Below are 22,383 nucleotides of genomic sequence, written 5' to 3' on the forward strand. Positions count from 1 at the left end.
ACTGTTAAAGAAAATTCTTATGACTGAATTTGGGGGTTATTGCTTCATTCTGGAACATATTCTTGTCTTGTCTGCATAAGGTTGAAGTTCCTTTGACAAATAACCTCAGGAATTCACTTAAACCCCAGTGTCTAATTTTTTTATAAATGAAGAGAAAGCTGATGCTCCTGTGCTGGGGACTTGGAGGTTTAGCTAATTATGTTTCACTGAATGGTAGAAATATTTTTTTATTACTACCATTAGAAGAAGCAAATGACCAACATGCCTGCAAAGAATTAGGCAGCTCACTCTCATTTCATAACAGGAGACACACTTCGTGGTTTGGTGAAAGCATTTTAATAAAAAAGTCCTGATTGCACTAAGAGGTAGGGATGGATGAGAGGCAGAAGAAGAAAGCGTGAATGTCAAACTCCTTCAAAAGCAGCGATCCAAGTTAATGAAGCCATGCAAACCTAATAAGGAGGCATAACAAGATAAAGAAGTACAAAAGAAAACATTTCCCTTTAGGTATTATGAGAGGTTGCTTGGTAAAACCATGATTTAACCTTGGACAGTAGTTCTTGGCGGTGGATCAAAATCATCTTGTGGGTGTTGACTACACCAGACCCTCTCTCATGTTCCAAGATGCTTCTTCCCTTTTAACTACCACCATCTACAGGCTCTGTCTGCAGACCCCAAAATGAATTGTGCATGACAACCAAGCCAAACCACTCCACAACAAGATTTTAATGTCATTTATCTGGTGCACCTCAGCAGAGAGCAGGTTTTCAGCAGCAGCTGCTGTGGTGGTCAGCCCTGGCATTGCAGGAAAGTCCAGGTGATGCTCCCCAGCACAGCCTAGGAGCACTTTCCTTTTTCTCTGCCTGCTTCTGTGCCTGACCTTGCTAGCGATCAAGGAGATTTTTTTTTTTTTTAAATTCGCATAATATGGTTCAGCAAAGGTCAGTGTCTAGAGTAACATTTTATGTGGAAAATGAAATGCCTCCTTGAAAGAACAGATCCATAAGATCTGTCTGTTGTCAAGGACTAGTTCCTGCTTTTGAATTTTAGGTAACTTCCATTCATCATTTCCAAGTATTTAGCATGCAAACCACAGTTGTGCTCTTTCCAAAGGGAATGTTTACTAAATTAAGCATTAAAGGAATAGGAAAGTGATTCTCTATTCTAATGATACTTAATTAGAAATAAAACATGGAAATAGATTAAAATAATTAGTCTTAATAAGCAGTAATTGCCAAGTCTTGTGTAATAGAATAGCCTTCCCAATTTAGAGGTGGAGAATAATGATGCTGTGGAGCTACTAATAGACATTGATTTAAATATTAATTTAACTTGTAAAGTATGTGTAAGTTGTTTTTTACTTAGACTACATGGTCCTAACCACAGAGATCCTTGTGTGCTTACTATCCATCAGGATAGTTTCCATCCTGCTATCCATACATATAAGCTGGATCAAGACCATCTATGGCAACATCAAGTAAATAGGTTGATAATGAAATTTGGTAATTTATGACGTGTAGAATTTTACCCTATACACACAGAGGTTGTCTGACTGAACTGAGAGCTCAGTTTTAGTTTCAAATCTGCTTAGTTTTAAGTCTCAGTGCAGAGGTAGCCCCCCACATGCAGAGGTCAGGCAAACCATTGCACCAGCTGAAGCAGGGAATAAACCCAAATCTTTTCTACTGTTAGTTCGACTTTATGAATCTTGATAATGAAATATAATCTTGATGATGCCTATACAGTGATTATCCCACATATTGGCATATATGCAAAACTGGGACTGCACCTTACCTGGCGGAGCCACCCAGGCTGTACCAGGTTTTTTGGCAAAGTGCAGATCAATGTCATCTCTCTGCTTCAGTCTCACTTTCTCCATCTAAAGCTCATGGAGCCAGTTCTCATTCTGAACTTCTATTAACAAAAATTCCAGCAAAGCAAAGAGGAAGCAAGTGTTGTTTGGTGCAGCTTGTCACTGTAATTCTGTGCCCTATGGGTCAGAAAATCTTCTGCAGTCCATTTTAATTGGGAAAATGCTACAGCTAAATTTAAAAATAATCTTATAATTTTATATGGGAATTTCAAAGTGTTTTGGTGAATGCAGGAAATTCTTTTATACAGAAATCATATGAGATTCCTTGTGTTTGAGTCCACAGAGAACCAAGCAGGATCCTGCTGGCAAAGACAGCAAATGGATTGATAGCTGTGACAAGAGATCACTCAGTCCCACCTACAGCCCCCAGGCTTGAGAAGACAGAAAATTGAAGATAATGCATTGCTGAAAGATCAGTGGAGGATGAAGAGGGTCCCATAGAGAGCCGGCTGGAGTAATGACACTCAAACCAATATGGCTAGATGTCATCCTCTCCTTTATTGTCTAATTTTTTTATGTTTTATACCTTTATTGCCTTACATAATACAATAGCTACTTAACCTTCATTGGTTAATGTAATATAATTACATATACAAGTCACTTATTGATTGGCTGTTATACTACAAGCATCTGATCAGGTTATAGTACGTGACAGTTTTCATATACTACGCAGCATCCAGCATTGACTATTGTGTTTGTACAAAGCTTATTGTCTTTTCAAGGATGTCCTAAATACTTTAAAGTAACTAAAGTAACTCTGTAATCTGCAGGCCAGGGTTGTCCAGTTCCTGCAAAGGAATAGCATCAAGGATAGCATGTCCTTGTTCCACAAGGAATTCTTCTACAGGAGGACAGGAAGATGTCAGCAGCTAAAAGTCCAAAGGACAGTCAAAGTTGGCAGCTCACACGGTTGTCAGAACATAAGGAAACTGAGACCATCCCTTTGAGGGGGGCCAAGAGTAAGCAACCCTTCCTCTCCACTCTCTATTCAGGGAATATAACTTCACCCAATTTAGGCCATGGCTTGATGACAGAGTAAATGCAACACTATGGCTCTCAGCTGGATCAAAAATGTCAAGACTGTGTAACACAGAGTGATGAGTCTGGTTCTTTTTTTGGCTTAAATTAAATTGTTTAAAAAAATGTTGACAAGGTTAACTTGGTAAGCTTTACACCAGATCAGATATCGCCTACCTTTGCAGTTGTAATGATACTGTATCAGGTATCACCCATCTTCCTTTAGCTACTGTAAAAATACAAAATCAACATCAAAACCATACTTGGTCTAAAACAAAATTGTGTGCCTGCATCTGTGCTGAATCAAATTTATATTAATGAGTTGATCTGGCAATACACCAGTGTAGTATTCAAGATCCTTGACCAACAGCCTTGGATGCCAATGCAATCGAGATAGCATCAGTGTCTCCTTGGTTTTGTGTGATCTATAAACTTATTTCTGAGTGGTTTTCAGACAGAAGGAGATATTTTGTTTTGAAAGGGTTACAGTATGTTCACTGTGTCATTCTGTTGTTTATAGCTCCTGAAGGAAAAACTGACACAAAACCTGTTGGGCCTGCTGGCTATCAGGACTGGCAATCGAGGGAATTAATGCATCCCTGCAGCCTAAAGAGCCTTCACACCACTGGGACTGATCCAATCCCAGGCAAGGAGAGTGCTGCCATCCTGTAGTGCATGTTCTGATGGGAACTCCAGGAACTTGCAAAAAGTCTTGGAGAGCACTACCTGACACCTTGCAAGGTGCCTCAACCGTCGCAGCAGCAGCAGCCTGGGACAAGGGAGCCACGGCTGCCTTACCTGCGGGCTGGGGGCAGCACCACAGTGGTGCAGCTGCAGGGCCTGTCTGGCCTCAGGGAGGCTTTGGTCCAGACTTTCCTCTCTGACCTGCTACAGTGCAGCCAAGACCAGTGATGCCTGCCCAGGAAACCCAGGTCCTTGGAGCCTGCCCCACTCTGGCCATCACTGGCCCTGCACAGGAGCTGCCAGCTCCTCCTTGGGGCCAAGGGGCAGTGAGAAGGGTCCCAGAACCACAGAATATTCTGAGCTGGAAGGGACCCAAAAGAATTGAATCTAACTCTTAGCCCTGCACAGGCCAGCCCCAACAACCACACCATGTGCCTGGGCTTCTTGAACTCCGTCCACATGCTTCTTGAACTCTGTCAGGCTTGGTGCTGTGACCACTTCCCTGGGGAGCCTATTCCAGTGCCCAGCCACCCTCGGGGTGAAGAACCTTTTCCTGATACCCAACCTAAACCTCTCCTGACACAACTTCAGGCCATTTCCTCAGGTCCTGCCACTGGTCACCACAGAGTGAAGATCAATGCCTGCCCCTCCACTTCCCCTCACGAGGAAATTGTAGACCACAACGAGGTCTCCTTCAGGCTGAACAAGCCAAGTAACCACAGTCACTTCTTAAATAGTTTCTCTTCTAGACAGACCCTTTGATATCTTCGTAGGCCTCCTCTGGACACTCTCTAATGGCTTTATATCTTTCTAATGCTGTGGTGCCCAAAACTACCCCCAGCACTCGAGGTGAGGCCGCCCCTGTGCAGAGCAGAGCAGTTCAGATCCTCCCTCTCCCGCTGGCGATACTGTCCCTGACGTGCCCCAGGACACGGCTGACCCTCCTGGCTGCCCGTGTCACTCAAGGGCTCTGCTTCCCACAGGGCATTCCAGGCGAGGGGCTGCTCAGAATTCAATGCCCGGAAAGGGCCAGCGCACCCCGTCCTCTGCGCTCCCGCGGCCGGGACCCAGCTGCCGGGACCCAGCTGCCCAGCGCCCATCCCGAGCAGCACAGCGGGGCTCCGGGTAAGGGGCCCCGGTGCCAGAGGGGCGGCCGGTGGGCGGTGCCGGAGCCGCCCCCGCCCGGCCCCGCCGCCCCTCCCCTTCCGGGCCGCCCCCCGCCCGCCCTTTCTCTCCGCCGCGCCCGTGCGGAGCAGCCGCGGCCGGCGCGGCCGCCGGGACCCGCCCCGCCGGCTCGCCGGGCACCTGCTCGGGGCGGAGCAGCGGCGGCCGGAGGAGCGGCGGGAGCGGCGCCGCAGGCGGTGAGTGCTGGGCCGGTGGTGGCACCACGGCCGCGGCGGGGCCTGGTAAGGCCCGGCCGGGGGGCGGGGGCGGTGCCGCGGGCAGGGGTAGCCGGGGCTGCCGCGGTCATTGTCCCCGTCAGCGCCGCCTGCGCGCCGGGAAGGAGCGGGCCGGGGTGCTCGAGGTTCCTTCGCCCTCGGCCGCGCCCACCGAGAGCCGGCGGTTGGCCCGGCCCGGCCCTGTCCGGCCCGGCTCGGCGCGGGGGAGGTGAGTGGTAGTTGCCGCCCTCGCTCCCCGCTCTGGCCCGGGCGCTGCTGGCCGGTGGCAACGGAGCTGCGGGGATGGGAGCTCGCGGGGACTGTGCTGCACCATCCCGGGTCTGCTGACGGCGGGGTAGCCCGGAGCAGCGGCAGCCGGACGCGCCTCGCCCCGCGTGTGTGCATGTATGTACAGAGCGTGTGTGCCGTGGTGCGGTGCGCGGGGGCCGTCAGAGGTTTGGGAGGGCCAGGAACAAAGCACGGGGCAGGGGCACGCACCCAAGTCGCCGCGGGGCTGTCGGCCGTGCCCCCGAGTCGTGACTGTTCCAGAACAGCCGTGTTGCTGTGAGCTCTCTGGGCCAGCAGCACCGCAGAGCTGAGGTCGCTGCTCACTGTTACTGTAAGGACACCTTAGAGGTGAGCAATGCATAAATACCAACAGTCCCTGTTTCCAGTAATTTATATGTTGTCACACGCAGAACCACACCAGTTAAAGTCTTTATAAAAACTTAGAACGGTACGGATTTTGTGTAACAGTCATAGCTCAGTTTCGGTATGTCTTTGGTTTAGCTTAATGTATTTTCCACATTGAGTCAAGCCAAAGCAAGATAAATTGGTGCCAATTTGAACAAATCTGAGGTTTTTTGAGACTTCTTTAAGTAATTTAGTTGATTATGCACAGTTTTTTCGTACGCATCTGAGTGGGCGGTAATGTCTGGTATGGAGTTGGTGATAGCAGTCTCCTCACTTGGCTCAACGCCACCTAGGACAGCAACACCTAATTTCTACTGCCATTCTTAAATGCCTCAAGTCCTTATAAATATAGTTTAGATTCCTGAGTTATAAGGGTTTAAAACAAAGGCTGCTCAAATTGCTGGGAGATTTTAATTATCTACTTACTTTGTGTGTTTGTGGACCTCAAGGAAAAGTGAATCTTCTGTGAAAGTCTTGCTGGGTGTGGATGGCTGGAGGAAGAACAGAGAAGAGGGTGCCAGGAAGGGAGGGGAAGAAATATGCAAAAGGCATGGAAGAATCTTTGGTGAAGGATGTAGTGTTGTGGCAGCCTGACATAGGTCTGGGCAGAGAACACAGATGACTATTTCCCTTTGAAGATTTTTTTTTTTAATTTTTTCAATTTTTTTTCTTTCTTTTTAATATCAGTGTTGATAAGGTGAACTGAAATTAATTAACTTCCTTTAGTGACACACCCCGTTATCCTGATAAACCACTGTCTATCTTGAGTGTCCATGCACTCCTCCACATCTGCCTTCAGCAAAAGAACTGGTATTTCTGCCACTGCTTTTGTAAGAGTCATCAAACCAACTCTCCATGTGCCTGTGCTGGGACAAGATGGGCTTGATTTTAGTGCAGTCTTGGCTTGTGGGTGTTCACCTGTCAGGAGCATAGGCTAGGTTGGTGTTGCAGGCAAGCTGGTGAGGGATGTGGCTGCACACAGCTGGGTTTGCTTTTCCTCTTGGGTGGCAGCAGGTGCTTGCTGTCTGCAGGGAAGGAAGGAAACATGCCTGAGTCTTCCAGCAAAGATGCATTTCTGTGGTGTGACTGGGGAAGGCAGCCTGGACTTCCCAGCCTCCTGGCAATGCTGCTCTGCAGCACCACTGATTCTGAATAAAGAAGGGTCTTGTTTTGGTTTTCTGGTAGTTTTGTGACACCAAGGTGAAACAGCAGAGGTTTCCATCATGGTTTGTGTGTTTTGGAGAGCGTTCAGTAGGCAGAAAATTGTTACGGTCTATCTCTAGCACTGACACAAGCAGATTTAACATGCTTCTGGTGTCTGCTTAGAAACTGGGTATGGTGCTGTAACATTTGAAGTTCTGTACTGAACAGGTGTTAAAGGCCTCTAATTCAACGCATTATAAAATGGCTCACTAATATATTTATGGGTTGGGTTTTCTTTGTGTAAAAAAAGTAGTTTGAGAGTGAAATACCTTATTTATTATGTGATAGGTTTTTATCCTGCTCAGTCTTTCCAAGTTGGCATTCTAATCTGTTCTTTTGCAAAGGTGAGGCATTGCCTGCTAATTAGTGTAATTAAATGGGTCGATTTTAAATGAGAACTCACTGAAATGTTATATGCTCTGTAGACTTACTCAGTTATTTTTATTCATTTGCTCAAATATGTAGTCACAGGGGAATATTTTCTATGTGTTTCAAGCAATTAGAATTTGTTGGGTGGTTCACCAAAAAATTCTGTATGCTTGAGCTAGGCCTGTACTTTCTGTAGTAAGTCTTCATCCTACTGTGAGTGTAAGGGGGAACAATCATTTTTTTATCTCGGTCTATTTGTGCAGCAAGCAGAGGAGAGCGATCCCCACATGCTGCCCCTGCCTGGCACAGCTACTCACTAGTGTGAGGCCCTGGCTGGCTGTTAACAGTCCTTGGCGTTGGGATACAACCTGTGTAAAGCCTGCCTTCCCCAGCTTGTGCCGAAGAACAAGGATAAAGCTGAGCAGGAGGACAACTTCTAAAGCCACAGTGCATGTGGTTTTGGTAGGCTGAAGGGGTGCTTCTGCTGCTGTGGAGGCCCAGTCTCTCATCAGAGAAACTGGAGCATCGGAGCTGCTCTCCTTGAGGAGTGATAAATTCAGCAGGAGTGTGGTGCTGCCTCCTGCCATTGCTGCCCTCCATTCCCATTCCCAGCTTTTCTGCCACAGCTGCCTGGAGAGGTGCTATGGACCAGATCTGGAAATTTCTTAAATATAGCATGGCATGAAAAGTGGAGGGGGGGATATAAAGGATTATCTCCCTGATGAGATGGTGGTGAGGATGGCTGATGGTGATATTGGCTATGAGACTGCAGTCGCCTCAGACCCGCCACAAAATATTGTGGAGATTCTAAACCTCTGTGGAGAGGTGGAAGGTGCTCCAAGAGTGATAAAAGCTCAGGAGAAGGTGTCTGTAATCATAAAGAGTCATTGTTGAATATCAGAGACCTGTGAGAGAACTGAGGAAGGAAATTTGGCTCTCAGTCATTTGCATTGATCTGTTACGGGCTGTGTTTTCGGAAAAAGGGAATGGTTGAGAAATCCCTCAGCCAAGTTTCATTTGTCTCAGCTGGGTGTGTGCCCTTGACTTAAACTTGACTTAGCTTTTCTAGCTCATAGCTTTCAAAGCTGTTACACATGTCCTTCCCTGAGGTGGTGTGCCTTGAGATGGGAGTCACCTCCATGTGCTGGCAGAGCTAACAGTGGAGATGCTACTGAAGCCTGTCTAGGAAGCATTGACTACAGGAATCCTGTTGCAGGTTCAGAAATATTGAGACTAGTTTGCTGCAAGATGTTTCTCTGTTTTTATACTTCTTCCTGAGGATTTGGTGTTGGAGGTGATAAGATTTGCCTCAAAGATGAATGGGCAAGAACATGCCAGGCTTGTGTTCTGCTTGGATAGTGGGTGGAGTGGGCACTGCATGGGACAGCCTTTCAATCAGCTCTTATAACCTACACAGTGGAGAAGTTGCCAATTCTATACTTTTCATTTAACGATGGTGTAAATGACTTTCTGTATTGCAGACCTAAAAAAAAAAAAAAAAACAACAAAAAACCCAACTTGAAGTCTGGATTGCAGCTGAGCTTTTCATTTGGTTGTATTTGTGTCAAATACATAGTTGTCCTGGTATTGAGAGTCTCAATTCCTGTTTTTTCTTTCTTGACAGACACTGCAGCAATACAGACTTTGGTGTGTCTCTTGCAGCTTCCAGTTGATCTCCACCTAGAAGGCAGTCAGTGAAAGGCTTGGAGCTGCTTCTTATCTTTGTTGGGTAAAATGAGAAAGAGAGTAGTGATGTGGGTAGTTTTTACAGCAAGTGTCAGTCTTCTTGTCAGCCATGGGACCCAGCCTATGAAACCTGCTTGTCCCTCTCTCCTCTGAAAGGTTTGTGGTGGTGGTCAGGCAATCCCTCCAAAAGGGGTGGGGGATGACATCTCTTTCACTGTAGGTGAAAGGCATTGAGGAGCAGCTCCCCAGTGATGAGCACTATTAGTATTGGTTTGCCCTTTGTGTATCCTGAATAGGGTTTCTTCCATGATCTATTCCATGAGATGATGGAAGGCACCAAGAAGTCATGTAAAGCTTACATGTAAACTGCTTCAACTTACTTCCAGAGGAGTAAACTGCTTCGACTCAGTCTGTGCTCTTACCTGCAGGATTTTGGCTGTTTGGGGCTTGCTAATTTTGGGCTCTTTGCATTAGAAAGCGCTCCAGTTCCCTTCTGTGCAGCTAGATGATTGCAGTCATTTGTGATTTCGTATTTCATGCTGGCGAAAGTCAAGAGATAGATTGTTCTGTTCAGGAGAGCAAGTTGTGAAAAATCTACAGCCTTTCTGGAAGAACATGTGTTCAAGTTGGCATATCCCATACAATTTCTGGTCATTTTTGATTTACTTGTCTCAAGATACTCCTTTCAGGTTTGTAAATGAATTTTGTACTTTTCAAAACACTAATATCCCAAGGGTGGAATTAAAGGAGAGCTGGTAGCAGGCTTGAGGCCATTTCTCCCAAGAGGGAAGTTGTCTGATTCCAGTTCCAAAAGTCAAGGGAAAGAAAATAAAAGGTGGGAGTCCCATTAATATTTAAAAACTATCTAAGCACAGTTACTGATAACTCTTCCAATGAGTCACTTATTGTAATGTAACAAACACAAGCAGCACTCTGAACCTAATAATGCTGCTTAGTTAAAAAAATAGTTCTTCATTGTCAAGTTATGCATGGGTCTTGGGTCTTTAAAGAGACAGGGACAGTTGTTGGTTGTTGTAAAGTTGTTTATTGCAGGAATACATCAGCCTTGAAGGCGAAGAGTTCAGAGTATTAAAGTCTGTGCTAAAAGCTTTCTGGCATAGAGTCCCCATGTTCTAAGCAGAAGCAGTAGCAGCTAGCAGAAGCTACTACCACACTTTTTTTTGCACCCTAATACAGGGGGATTTTATTCATAAATCATCCAATCAGCTAAAAACATGATTCTAAAACATTCTTCCTGCACCTATCTGAGCTTAATTCTAATGTGAAAAAGTAGTGTCAGTTCTTACACAAAACCTACACATGTAGTTCTATCTGTTCTGTCTAGAAATGTAAGCAATGTTCTGCTATGTTTTCATTATGTCTGGAGCTAAGTTAATTTTGTGAAAGGTATCACTACTGAACTTTAAACTAGGCTTTAGAGCTTTTTACTAGCTAACACAGTCTCTTAAGGCACTTAAGATATATTTCTACATACTTAAAACTAAAACTTACACTCCTACTTCGTGTCTGTGTGGCTTAATATATTTCAGTTTCTCTAAAGGTTCCAATTCAATCCCTGCATTCCTTTCTCTCTCCGAGGGACTCAGAGAGACTTCTATTTCATGCATTCCCACACTTCATGTCTTCATAGTGACAGTGTCTCCCAAAGTACAGCAGAACATCTTGGAGAAATTCAGAGCCCAGAGCAGCCAGGTCCTGGCACCTCTGCTCCATTGTGACCTGTCTTTTCAGAAGCACCTGGATGCCTTACTTGGAAACTGTAGGGCCTTCGCTTGATTCAAGTAATTCTGCTACAGGCAGGCTTGCTACCGGATACCATCCTACAAAAAACTTGCTTTTGGTATGGAACCATATTGTTGGTCTAGCTGAGGTGACTTAAACCTGGATTTAGCAATGTTTACAAATTCTGTATAGATTGATTTGCAATTCTGATGTTAACACTGGGAGTCTTACTGGGGGGGAGTGTCTGCTGCCTTCATATGGTGTGTTCCTCTGTGAGGAAATCGCACTGCGTGGGTCATTTTTAGGAGGTGCGTTAGATGAGCACTTCTTTCCACTAAACAAAAGGAATGTCATCATTGGAAATTACAGCAGTCCTCCTTATCCTAAGGCAAGATCTAGAATGTGCTGTCACAGTCTTTCTCACGCTTTTAGGTATGATTGTTTAGCCAGTCTCGGAAAGAATAAGGAATTGGTCGTTATGTATGCTCAGTTTCTAGCTTTATCAGTCTGGCAGATCAAGTTCTCTACGGATAGTTGGGTGGAGTTTAATGGTACTTTTGTCTTTTTGGTGTTTACATACCCATTTGAAAATTAGGAATAAAGTTCAGAACTGAAAGGAAGGTAGGAAGAAAGAATTCGATCAGCATGTAAACCACTGTCACTTCTAAAACTTTACCAGAAGTAAACTAGTAGTAATGAATCTTTGACGCCTGTTGGACATGTACCACATTTTGAAATGTGTTACCCAGGGACTGTGTTGTTGGTTTTTTTTTTTGTTTTGTTTTGTTTTGTTTTTTTTTTTTTGTTTTTGTTTTTTTTTGTTTGTTTGTTTGTTTTTTTGTTTTATGTTTCTGAAATATTGTTTTGTAAGATGTGTTTTTATGGATGAAATATAGGAAACTGTTTTGATCACAATATTGTTTTTCTTTGAAAAATAATGAATAGTGGCATTAGAGCATCATATCTAACTTTGGCTAGTATGACTTCAAGTAAGCAAAGGGCCTGAAGTTAATTCATGCTATGCAGTCCTCAGACATATGTCTTTAGGCTATAAGAGGCAGTGATAACTTCATATTTGAGAGTTCACAGAACAAATGCTTTATCTTGTCCTTGGGGTACTTTGGGGTTGGATTCTTTTTGCTTCACTATCCCTTGCAACAATTACAACCTTGTGTTTTGTTACATAAAAAGATTGATTGTGGAGCAAAAAAATAAGTTACAGAGGTTCTTCTTCAGAACTAAGCTATTGCTACATCTTGCAACTAAGTGTCTGGTTAGCTTACAGTGCAACTTAATTAGCAGTTTCTAGTTTAGGAGGTGGCTTGTCTAATACCTGCCTGTGGGGTAGGCAGCAGAAATATGCTGGATATTCTTAAGATACTACTGTTTCGGCCACGAGGTAATCATACCAAAAAGTCAAGTATAGTGAGGAGTGATAGTTTGTTTGAGCAACCAGTTTGACTGAGGAGTGTGAGGCGCTGGGTCAGGCATGTGGGTGCACACTACTTCAGGTAGTGCCTTAAAGCTTGCATGTTTTTCTCCCTTTTCAATTTTAGTTCATTAGGCAAAAGATTTAGTTAAAGGAATTATCTGAGCACTGGGAGTGTCAAAAAGACCATACTTTGCTAGCTCAGACTAGTTTTCTGTCTCCCTGAGTGCTTGAACAAATAGTTACAGAAAATACCATAGCATATATAAATTGGCATTGACCTGGGTGTATCCTTTCAGTTTCAAATGGTTGGTTGTTTATTAACTTTAGAGCTGTTGATAGATCTGGTTTTGCATTTCTGGCCTTTAAAGCATTTTGTGGTAACTAAAAGCTGTAGGCATGGTTATGTGGTCCAAACTTCAGTTTTTAACCAGTTACCCAATAATTTAATTCTGCTTTAATCCTTTGTGTTTGCTAAATAACGAACAATCATTTAATTCCTATTCACCAGTAGATTACTGGTGAGTTTGCATATACTTTCATCACTTTTTTTCTGAAGTTCCTAGGGGCTTTTTTTCATTCTTTCATAGCTTTTATGAGAAGGGCTGCTGGGAGCTACCTTCAGGAGTCAGGAGCAGCACTTTGTCATTGTATATTTGGTGTGTGTCTAGTTAGTAGGTTATTAACAGGTGAAGTACAACAATGAAAAAAAGTGATCTTTTGTACCTGGTTTGATTTGGATGGAGTATGTGATGACCTAGCAGATTAAGATTTGATGGAGTAGTTAAAGCTTACAAAAAGTCTCCAACCATGTAAAAATTTTGGTGTATATGACAAATTTGAAGTTCAGTATATTTGAAGCTTAGGAAATAACTTGATGCAAAAACATTTTCCTTTTTGAACTTTATTTTTAAAGCTGTCTGTCCCCTCTATCATCTATAGCATTCAACACATACTAACATGTTTTTCATTGCTGCAGCTTGCTTGTGAGCTCATTAGCATTTAACAGCAGGTTGAATAGACAGCATTACAAAATAGAGAGAATAATGGAGCAATGATCAAATATTTAAATCTTTATAAAAAAATACTGCGTTTTAAGATCAGCAACTAGAGGAAAAAAAGGGTGGTTGCCTTAAACTTGGTATTAGAGGTTTACCTTTTAAGTAAAACATCCTAAAAATATACCTCACCCTAACTTTGAAGCTTCTAGTACTATACTTGTTGAAAAAACTTCCTGTTGCAATTTGTAATCAGACTAGTAAATCATATCATTTTTACAGCTTCAAGAAACTGATAAACACATGAGAGAAGATGACAAGATCTAGATCAAGATCACCACGATGGAAACCAAGGTAAATATCTACAGCTTGTGTTCTGAAATGTAGCTCTGTGTAAGGATTTATAATTAGGACCTAAAACCTGCATTAAAGAAAGAAAATGGCATGCAGAATTGTAATTTGTAAAGTGTGTTTTGTAATCTGTAGTTTACTGTACGGTTGAACACCTGTAATTTTTTTCCCAACTCATGATTTTATTACAATTTCTCTTAAGTGTTCGGTTTTTGCAGTCTGCCAAGGACCTTGTTCACCTTTTGTATTCTGGGATTTACAACTATCCTTAAGCACAAAATCCAAGCTCCAAACTAGTTAAAGTCGTTTTTACTCAAGCACCACCTTGTGCACTGAATGTCTGTAATTCACTTTTGTTTTGCTTCTTGGCCTACAGGGAGGAACTGTTAAAAAATAGTTTTAGTTTGTGTTTTTTTTTTAAACTTCCTAGTTCAAACACCTTGGACTTTCTGAAGTTTGGGGCTGATTTGTAAACTGATCTTTAGCACAGTTAGACATGCCTTGCAGCATAACACAGAGTGAAAACATGTGGAAATATGGGAGTCATTGCCCTTCTCCTTGGACATTAGCCTAGTAGCGCGTGTCTTTGACGTTTGTCACCAGAATAACATCCAGCTTACTTCATGCTGGGAGTTACCTGCCTCATTTTTAAGACTTGCAGTGCAAATTTGAGGTGCTAAAACCAGGAGGGTGGAATACAATTGGAAGCTTTTGAGAATGTGAAGTTACTGCTGGTTTTGGATATATCTTCAAAACAGACTTAAGTTGTGATGACTAGGACCAAGGGAGTTTGGATAACTCAGAAAAATGTGTGGGGTTCTTTATTTGTTTCCTTTGGTTTTAAAAAGAGAAATCTACCTATGTCCATACTAGATTGATATCTGTGAATGTCATTTGAGCAAGGGCAGCCCCAGCTCTCATTAAAATGCAAGCCCTAACCAGACCAATGTGGGGCAGCAGCTGCAGCATAGGTGCTGTTGGAAGTCAGCCATTATTTTTAGGAATATCTGTGGTTCTGAGTTTGAACTCATTTGCAGAAATGGAGTAAATAGTTGTTCCAAACTGTTAATTTGCAATACATGCACAAAGGAAGTGGCTTATTTCAACTTGTTTTCTAATGTTTTTTTATTAAAGAGCATGTAAAGAGTGTGCAGTGAATACTTGAATACAAGCAGAACTGTTACGTCTGGGAGTATTTCTGGTTCTCGTTAGTGGCCTGTGCTGTCTTTTCTTTATTTTAAGGAGATTTTGGCTAACAATTCCTAACAGGTTGCCCTTGTTTTTGTAACTGTAGGTGAAAATGCAGAGCTGAGTGATGCAATTGAATCTTTAATTGCAAAAGCTGTAGTGAGTGTGGAAGTGTGTGTGTATACATGTGTGAACATGTACATACAATTATCCAAAAGGCCAAAGCATCTTTCTCAAACTTGTTTTTTTCTTCAGGAAAAAACCTACCTGTATGACAATTTAAATATATTTTGTAAATGTTTCAGTCCTTCAGTTTTGAAGGTTGTTTTGGCATGCAAAGAAAATGTGAAAAGGTTTTCCTCCCCTTTTAAATTTCTTTATACGCTTCTTTTTTCCTTCCCTTTTTTCTCTTTGCACTGAAAAAGAAAGGGTATGCTTGAGAAGTGTGAAAATATGTATAGCAGTTGTTCTCAGTGTAGTGGAAACTTCATGTATATGAAATTATTTTTAGTTTTAAATAATACACTTCAAAGAGACAAAAATGATTGACTTACTGCAATTTCAAGTGGGTATTTTTACTATGAAAACTTTCAACAGAGTAAAAGTAAGCCTGGTCCTCAGCCAGAAAAATGCCACTTCGATATCTTGGTGTTAATTTTTTTACAAGCTGATTAAAATTATGTACTAAACTCTACTTCCTCAGGAAATAGATATTCTCATTAAGAAATTGATTTCATTTTATGGAACTGCTCAAAGTGGATTTTATTTTTGCTTTAGGTCCTTATCTCCAGCTTTTAGGACTCCAGAGTACCATAGGCAGAGGCATGCTCATATTAATTATGACTGTGAATATAAAAGCTTTCGTAAGGACCCAAAAAAGTCTATGCCTTGGAGAACAGAAGATGAAAAGTATGGACAAGGCAATTCCAGGTTTGCACCTCATGGAAATAACCACCAGAGAATATATGAACGTAGGTCACCTTCACCAACCTTGAAAAGAATTCCCATGGAAGATGCTTACAGTCATAAGCCCTACAGAACACATTCATCTGAAAGGACTGAAAGCAATAGGAGATGCCAGTTACCACCAAAATACTCGGAAATACCTTATAAAGAGCATGATCGTCCATTTTACCAGCACAAAATGGAGGACAGATACATGTTTGATCACTACAAAGTCACTGGAAATGAAAAAGGAATGAAACCTTTTCATAGACCATTAGGGGCTTCATGCAAACTTGAAAGAAAATGGCATGAAGATGACTTGAGGCACCAGAGGTTACATGAAGAGAAGTATGGTCAGTCACCCAGAAGAGTTTCTGATGAATTTACGACAAGGAGCTCTTTACAGAAGAGGTATAGGAATAAAATAATTAAACCCTGGGTATTGTGGTGTAAAGCCTCAAGTGAAAGTCTATTTTCATTATAGTTGAAGATATCCACCTTGAAACACGTTGGCCACTTTGTAGTTTAATTATGGGCGACTGGTAGTAGTGAAGTATTTGTCTTTTAAGTAAATCATATTGCTGGCTAGAGTATGAAAGGATAATATTTCCCTCTTAAGAGCCCCTGCACATCTGTACCTTGGCGTGAGGGATTATGGGTTAACTTGCCACGCATTCTGCTGTCCAACATTCTGCACATATAAGTTCTCACTTTCTTCTCTAGTGCAAGTGTAAATTGCTTTATGTCAACACAGGTATCCTGAAGATCACGATTACAGAGAATATGGGCACGCGTCTAAAAGGGCTAAGGAAATGGAGAGGTATGACGGTGGAGATGTAGCAAGAAATTCCAAGTGGAAGCAAGAACGTTCTTTTCCACCCTGCCAAGAAAAGGAGGAGCAAAGATACGCGGGTGCGCAGTCCCACCGCTCGGCTGAGAGGGAGTACTTGGGGGGGTCTGTCACAAAGATAGCCTATGAGTACAGTCACAAACGGCGCAGGCATCTGGATGGGGAGAAGCCTTTTCCAGAGGACAGAGTTCAGAAGTACGTGAAGCAGGAAGAGCAGAAGTACGGCTCTTCCAAGGGCACCCGGAACAGCAAGGAGCTAGATTACTTCAGTGGGGGCAGAGCGAGGCGGACTGAAGAACGGCACGCTGAAGAACCTGTTAAATGCAGTTCAAAGAAGGGCTGCAATGCTTGTGTTAACTCTTCCAAAACAGATGTTGAGCTGAGGTCTTTTAAAAACAAACTGAATGAAAGAGTGAGGAAGGACGGGGAATTGAGGAAAAACGTAGATTCTTCCAATTGCCAGCGTGATGCAAGTCATACTGTTTCAGATGTGAAAATGTCAGATGCCAACTGTATGAGAGAGCATCTCACAGTCAAAGTGGATATGAAGAAAATGGTGACCAAGTACAGGTATTGGTTTTCTTTCACCTCTGCTTTCTTCCTGTCTCTTTACAGTTTATAAATATTGGAGGGAAGCATGGTTTCTTTAGGAGGTAACCAGGACAAACTATAATTGTACCTTTTTAGTTTTATTTCTTCTAAAATGGTAACTTTCCTCTCTGTTAACTGTTAAAGTTAACTATTAAACCTCTATTAAAATAAACAAATAGAACCAACCAACAAAAAACAATATTTTATGGAGATGTAGGAAGTGGAAAGAGTAGATAGATATGCCTGATAACAAACCTGTAGTTAGAAGTTGGTTATGATAAGTCAATATGTTATTTTTATTTAAAAACAAAAAACCAAAACCCAAATGCAGATAAGCCTGTTCCTGTGCTTTCATCTGAAATATGATGGCAGTTTTTTAAGCTGTCTTCCCTTCTTTTTTCTAAAAATCAGCTAACCTTTAAATTCATAAATCTCAAGCACATATTCAAATGTTCAAGATTTCAAGTTCAGTAAAACTGCCAAAAACAAGAGATCTCTGGGTTGTCATTTATTGTTACAACTAAGTGGCAACCTGTTGAGCCATCGGAACTAAAAAGCAGTAGAGTCTGCTTACAAATGTCTTCTGTGTAATATTTGTGTTTGCATTTAGCATTCCCAGTGCTGGCTGCAATGGAAGAAAAAGTGGCAGTAGTATAAAATTTTAGACGATAAATACCCGGTAGAGAGTAAGCAGCTTGGTTTTGATAGATTCTTGTGGGGTTTTCTGGTTTGTTGGCTTGCTGTTGCAGGCTGGAATATCTTATATTGGTAGTAATGGCTTTTAGAAAAGATTACCTTCCTTTCCAAAATGATCAGTCTTTATTTTAAAGGAATTTTGCCTCTTGTCCCAGATAGAACATCTATATAAATTTTCTTCTCTTTGCACTATTTAAAAAATATGTAATACAATGGAGAGTTACAACAACAAGTTACTGCACATAAGGGGCTGATATTAAAGACTGAGGAAAGGGAGATGGAGTAATGCCCATTACCCAGTTGGGCTAGGATGAGGATTTGACTTCCTGAATGATAACGTAAGGAAAATTGTTGCAAACCCATAGGATGATTCCTCTATCTAGGAGCCTCTTGCTGCTGTTTTTGAAGGTCGTGCGCAAAGGACATGGTAGTTGTTTGCAGACCAAAGAAACTACTGCATTGATTACAGCTAATTTAATGTATGGATGGTTTGCTTCTGCAGCCAGAAGTGTTAAATACTTTATTTTTTCAAAGATAAGAACACTAATTTTACAGAAGCTGATGACCTGGAATATTCATATTACTTTAGGCATTTAAGAAACACTTGACTTGAAATGACTCAGCTAAGAATAGTTTCTTTATAAACCTGGGGAGCAGGTAGATGATTTAAATATCTAAACCTGAGGTTGCTTGGATTCCTTCTTGCATGTTTTTATTCCGAGTTTTCTAGGGGAAAACAGATTATTTCTGGCATCTGTTAGAGGCTATTTTTGATACAATTTTTGTATGGAATTCTAGTCTTGTAGACTTCTGATACAATGTGGCCAGGCACATAATCACTTTGCAGAATGAATGACTGAAAGTCTTCATCCTAAAATATTTTACCTGAGCTCTTAGAGTCCTTAATTTATATTTTAGAATGACAAGCATTTTCCTTGTTGCAAGAACAGTATGGTTGTTGAAGTGTTGGCTTTCTTGTCAAAATAATTTTTGAGCAGCAGTGCAACCATTTGGGGTGTAAACTTATTTAGAATGAGTAAAAATTTACAAAAAGATGGTGAGCACGTTCTTGAGTTCACACACTGCTACTGAAGCTGTTTCACTGCTGTTTCACTAAGCTGAAGTGATGATTCGGTTCCTAAAGATGTGAGACTTTTTCTTATCTCTGAACTGTTCTTGAAAATTGCCTGGTAGCTCCTTATATATAAACAAGACACAGGCATAACTGCCTTTCAGAATTATTCTAAAGAAGTCTATCAAGATCTTAATTTTATCTAAATTTGATAATCTAGAATTAAATTTAAAAATAATCTTTGAATTAAGTTTAAAATTCACAAATTTTGTATTGCATACTTCACAGAAGCAAAAATTCCTAAGAGTGAAATTATCTCTTTGTATTTTAATATAGATTTTCTTCCTTGTGGCCTTGCAAGTTTTATAATTAAAAAAGGAATAAAATGAGATTTTGGCTTTTAATCCCATTTATTCCTAAAATGAACTTCTTAATTTGTTTTGTTCTACTTGTCTATTTTAAGTTTTCAGATTTAGATACTTGCTTTAAAATAAACTATACATTTTTTTTATTCTAGGACTGCTTCTAGTCACACTACAGAGAGACAGATGTCCCATGATCTGGTTGCTGTTGGCAGAAAAAAAGAGAATTTTCATCCAGTATTTGAGCACATGGAATCTGTAACACAAAACATTGAAAACGACCCATCAAAAGAATTTACTCAGGAAATAATCACAATTATTCATCAAGTTAAAGGTGGCTGTAATATTTGGACTATATATATGTGTTTATATATATATTATATATATACATTATATATTGCAAATGTAGATTGCTAAACTGAAAGCTGCTGGTTTAGATATGAGGTCCCTGTAAGTCTCGGGTGTTTGCCATTGGCTTTGTTTGTATTTTGGCTTCCTTTTGTATTGTTTAAGGAAAATGTAGGTTGAGGATTTAAAGTAGTTGGTTGGAGGATGACTGCAGGAAGGTCTCAGGTCGTAACTGAGGCATTATTGTGGAGATTAAATATCAAAATGATTTTATGCTAGTATGGGTGAGTAACCTGCTTGTTTAGAAAACATGACAGGAATAAGGGAGCTTTGCTGTAATTACATCTCTCTAGTTATATATAGTTCCTTTACATTTTCAGATTAGTGTTTAGGCAGCTGCATCATGTTCAGTGTTGAACTTTATATATAGATTCAAGTAATTTAAGTACTACCATGGTAGAGCTGACAATTGAGTTTAATCTTACCAAATAAGGTTGTCTAAGTTGGGCTGGCCTAATCTTTCATTTGTGGATATTAAACTACAAGTGGAAATAGTTTGAAATTTCATTTCAATAGAGTTGTCATGGTATCCTTAAGAGTTAATATTTTAAAAGATAGATTTTCCCACTGTGCATTTCAAATGCTACAAATAACATTCTTGTATTTAATATCTCTTCACAGCAAATTATTTTGCTTCTTCTGACATAACTCTACATGAACGGTTCTCAAAAATTCAGGATAAATCAAGTGCAAATACAAATGAAGTGAAAATGCATCTGGATCCAGAAATTCACAGGTAATTGTTGAAGTTTTTGTCTTAATTTATTTACATTAAGGTAATTTATCTTCAGTAGACTTTACACAGTGTGAAGTTCTTATTCATTATTTTTACCTGCCTGTATCTTGAACATGTTCTGGAATGCTGGTAGCCTGGTCAAGAATGCTTTTGCTTTTATAGTGATGGGATTTGTTTTTATGCAGTATTTTTGTATTCCAGGAGGATTGACATGTCTCTAGCAGAACTTCAGAACAAACGAACTGTGCCATCTGAATCTCCCCAGGTATCTTGATTGCTTAACTTTTTTGTCAAGCAGTCAGTTATTATTATAGATATATTATACATGTAAGCAATGTTTTCCCCTTGCTGTTGGGACATAATTTTTCATGCTGTGAAGCCCAGCAGTAATTCTGAGCATTTTGAAAAAATGCACACCCGAGCATATTTACAGATACCACAGTGATGCAAGTGTACTGTGTTCACTGAGCAGTAAAATGCAGATGTGTTCTCCTGAGTAGCTGGAGTGTGATTATTCCTGCTGCTTGAGCCTCTGTCTGTTTATAAATAATGTAAATACTGAGTTCCTGACTGATGTGTGGTCTTGCTTTTCCTCTAAGGTTACAGAAATCCTTAATGTTTCTTGTACCCTAATGTTACAATGACTCAAAATTCACATAATTCCTCAGAATGCTGTTTTATCCCATTATTTCATCTGGAGTCATAATATTTTCTGTCTTCCCCTTTAAAGCTCTGCTTGCTATGATTTAAGTTACCCTTCCTTTTCTATAGTACAGGTACATGGAGATTCTACTTGATTAAGGATAGTAGAACTTCTTAAGATTTATTGAAACTTATGTGAATATTTCTGCCTTGGCAAATCCATGCAGAATTCCAGTGCTCTCTTCACTCTTGTAGGGAAACTTGTAAAAAGGCAGATGGGGCAAGAAAGGATGATTGCTTAGGACCACTTCTTATTGCTTTAGACTTTGGATCTTTGGGTTGATGTGAACCTGTTCTATGTAGAGATAGGTGAACTATGTTAACAGGTTATGTACAGGGTGCTGCTCCTGAAGGACAGAATCAGGTTGGTGTTCAGTTCTTAGCAGCTAACATGGCTTCAACCCTTCCTTTTAACTAGAACGTTGTAAGAGTGTTAGAAGATCCAAATGATCTACGGTATGATATAGAAAGGAGAAGAAAAGAGAGATTGAAGAATGAAGATGAGAGAGTGTTTCATGTAGATGGTGTAACTCCAAGGTAATGAGCAAATAATCTTGTTGGCCCAAGCCTATAGTTCCCTTATGTGTTCATTTTAGGGCCCTTCCACAGTTACATTCACATTTGTAGCGATTATTTTCCACAGTTAGGCCTTATAAGTTTGACTGGGGCTGAAATCCAGTTGCAAGCTACTCCTCTCTAATTAGGTGTTACCTTGAAAGAGGTTAAACTGCAGTGGGTAAAAATGAAAAGCAAGCACAAACTGTAGCACTGAATGAGAAGAGAGGACAGAGTTAGTTTGAAAAAGTTTAAGATTTTTTTAAACTCCTCAATATGCCATGTAACAACATTCTCATGGTATTTTGCAGTTTTGTAAAAGCATTCTAGGATGAATATATTGGTTTGTTGCCCTACTGGTTTGGTAATGTGGAATATCAGCAAATAATTGGAATTTTTCTGATTGTTGGAGAATTTGAAAACTTAGATTTTTGGAATAGCATTTTACTCCCATGGATTCCTCCAACAGGTTTGTTAGAGGATTTTGCCCCAAAGGTGTTTGCTAACCTCAGTCATCCTGTACCACTTTTGATGTTGTGAGGTCAGTTGATTAGAGAGAGAAACTGCTAGCTGAAATGTTGATTGATGAACTTCCAGAGTGTAGTATAACATATCCACACAGTAGCCCATAGTTTCTTGTGGAGATTGTTTTTCCAAATGTGTATATTGCCATTAGCTGCCATTATGGACTGCATTTAAAATGAACAAAGAGCAGGCACACGAAGAACAGACTTATGAAGCTATAGAAGAAATTTCTTGTATTTGACATTCTTGAAACAAAAAAAGTTAACAAGTGGAGGAAAAAATCCCTGGAATCGCTTCATTTCCCCCAGCACACTTCCCCAGTTACTGT

General features: G+C 41.0%; 1 protein-coding gene across 6 annotated transcripts in view; it reads left to right on the forward strand.

Annotated features, from left to right (window-relative positions):
- The first annotated feature begins 4,845 nt into the window (after positions 1-4,845).
- The window catches only part of BCLAF3 (BCLAF1 and THRAP3 family member 3), a 33,805-nt gene continuing 16,267 nt past the window's right edge, over positions 4,846-22,383 (forward strand). For 2 of the 6 annotated variants that reach the window (XM_053970869.1, XM_053970868.1), the window contains exons 1-8: positions 5,216-5,358; positions 13,357-13,428; positions 15,391-15,969; positions 16,313-16,978; positions 19,285-19,463; positions 20,159-20,273; positions 20,475-20,538; positions 21,394-21,512. In XM_053970869.1, the coding sequence (XP_053826844.1) occupies positions 13,388-13,428; positions 15,391-15,969; positions 16,313-16,978; positions 19,285-19,463; positions 20,159-20,273; positions 20,475-20,538; positions 21,394-21,512 (1,763 nt within the window). In that variant the 5' untranslated portion in view covers positions 5,216-5,358; positions 13,357-13,387. Of the gene's footprint in view, positions 4,936-5,214; positions 5,359-5,565; positions 5,590-13,356; positions 13,429-15,390; positions 15,970-16,312; positions 16,979-19,284; positions 19,464-20,158; positions 20,274-20,474; positions 20,539-21,393; positions 21,513-22,383 lie in introns of those variants that run through there. The other 4 variants (XM_053970866.1, XM_053970870.1, XM_053970865.1 and 1 more) reach the window with 4 other exon arrangements.

The sequence above is a fragment of the Vidua macroura genome, chromosome 2, assembly GCF_024509145.1.
Source record: "Vidua macroura isolate BioBank_ID:100142 chromosome 2, ASM2450914v1, whole genome shotgun sequence".
NCBI lineage: Eukaryota > Metazoa > Chordata > Aves > Passeriformes > Viduidae > Vidua > Vidua macroura.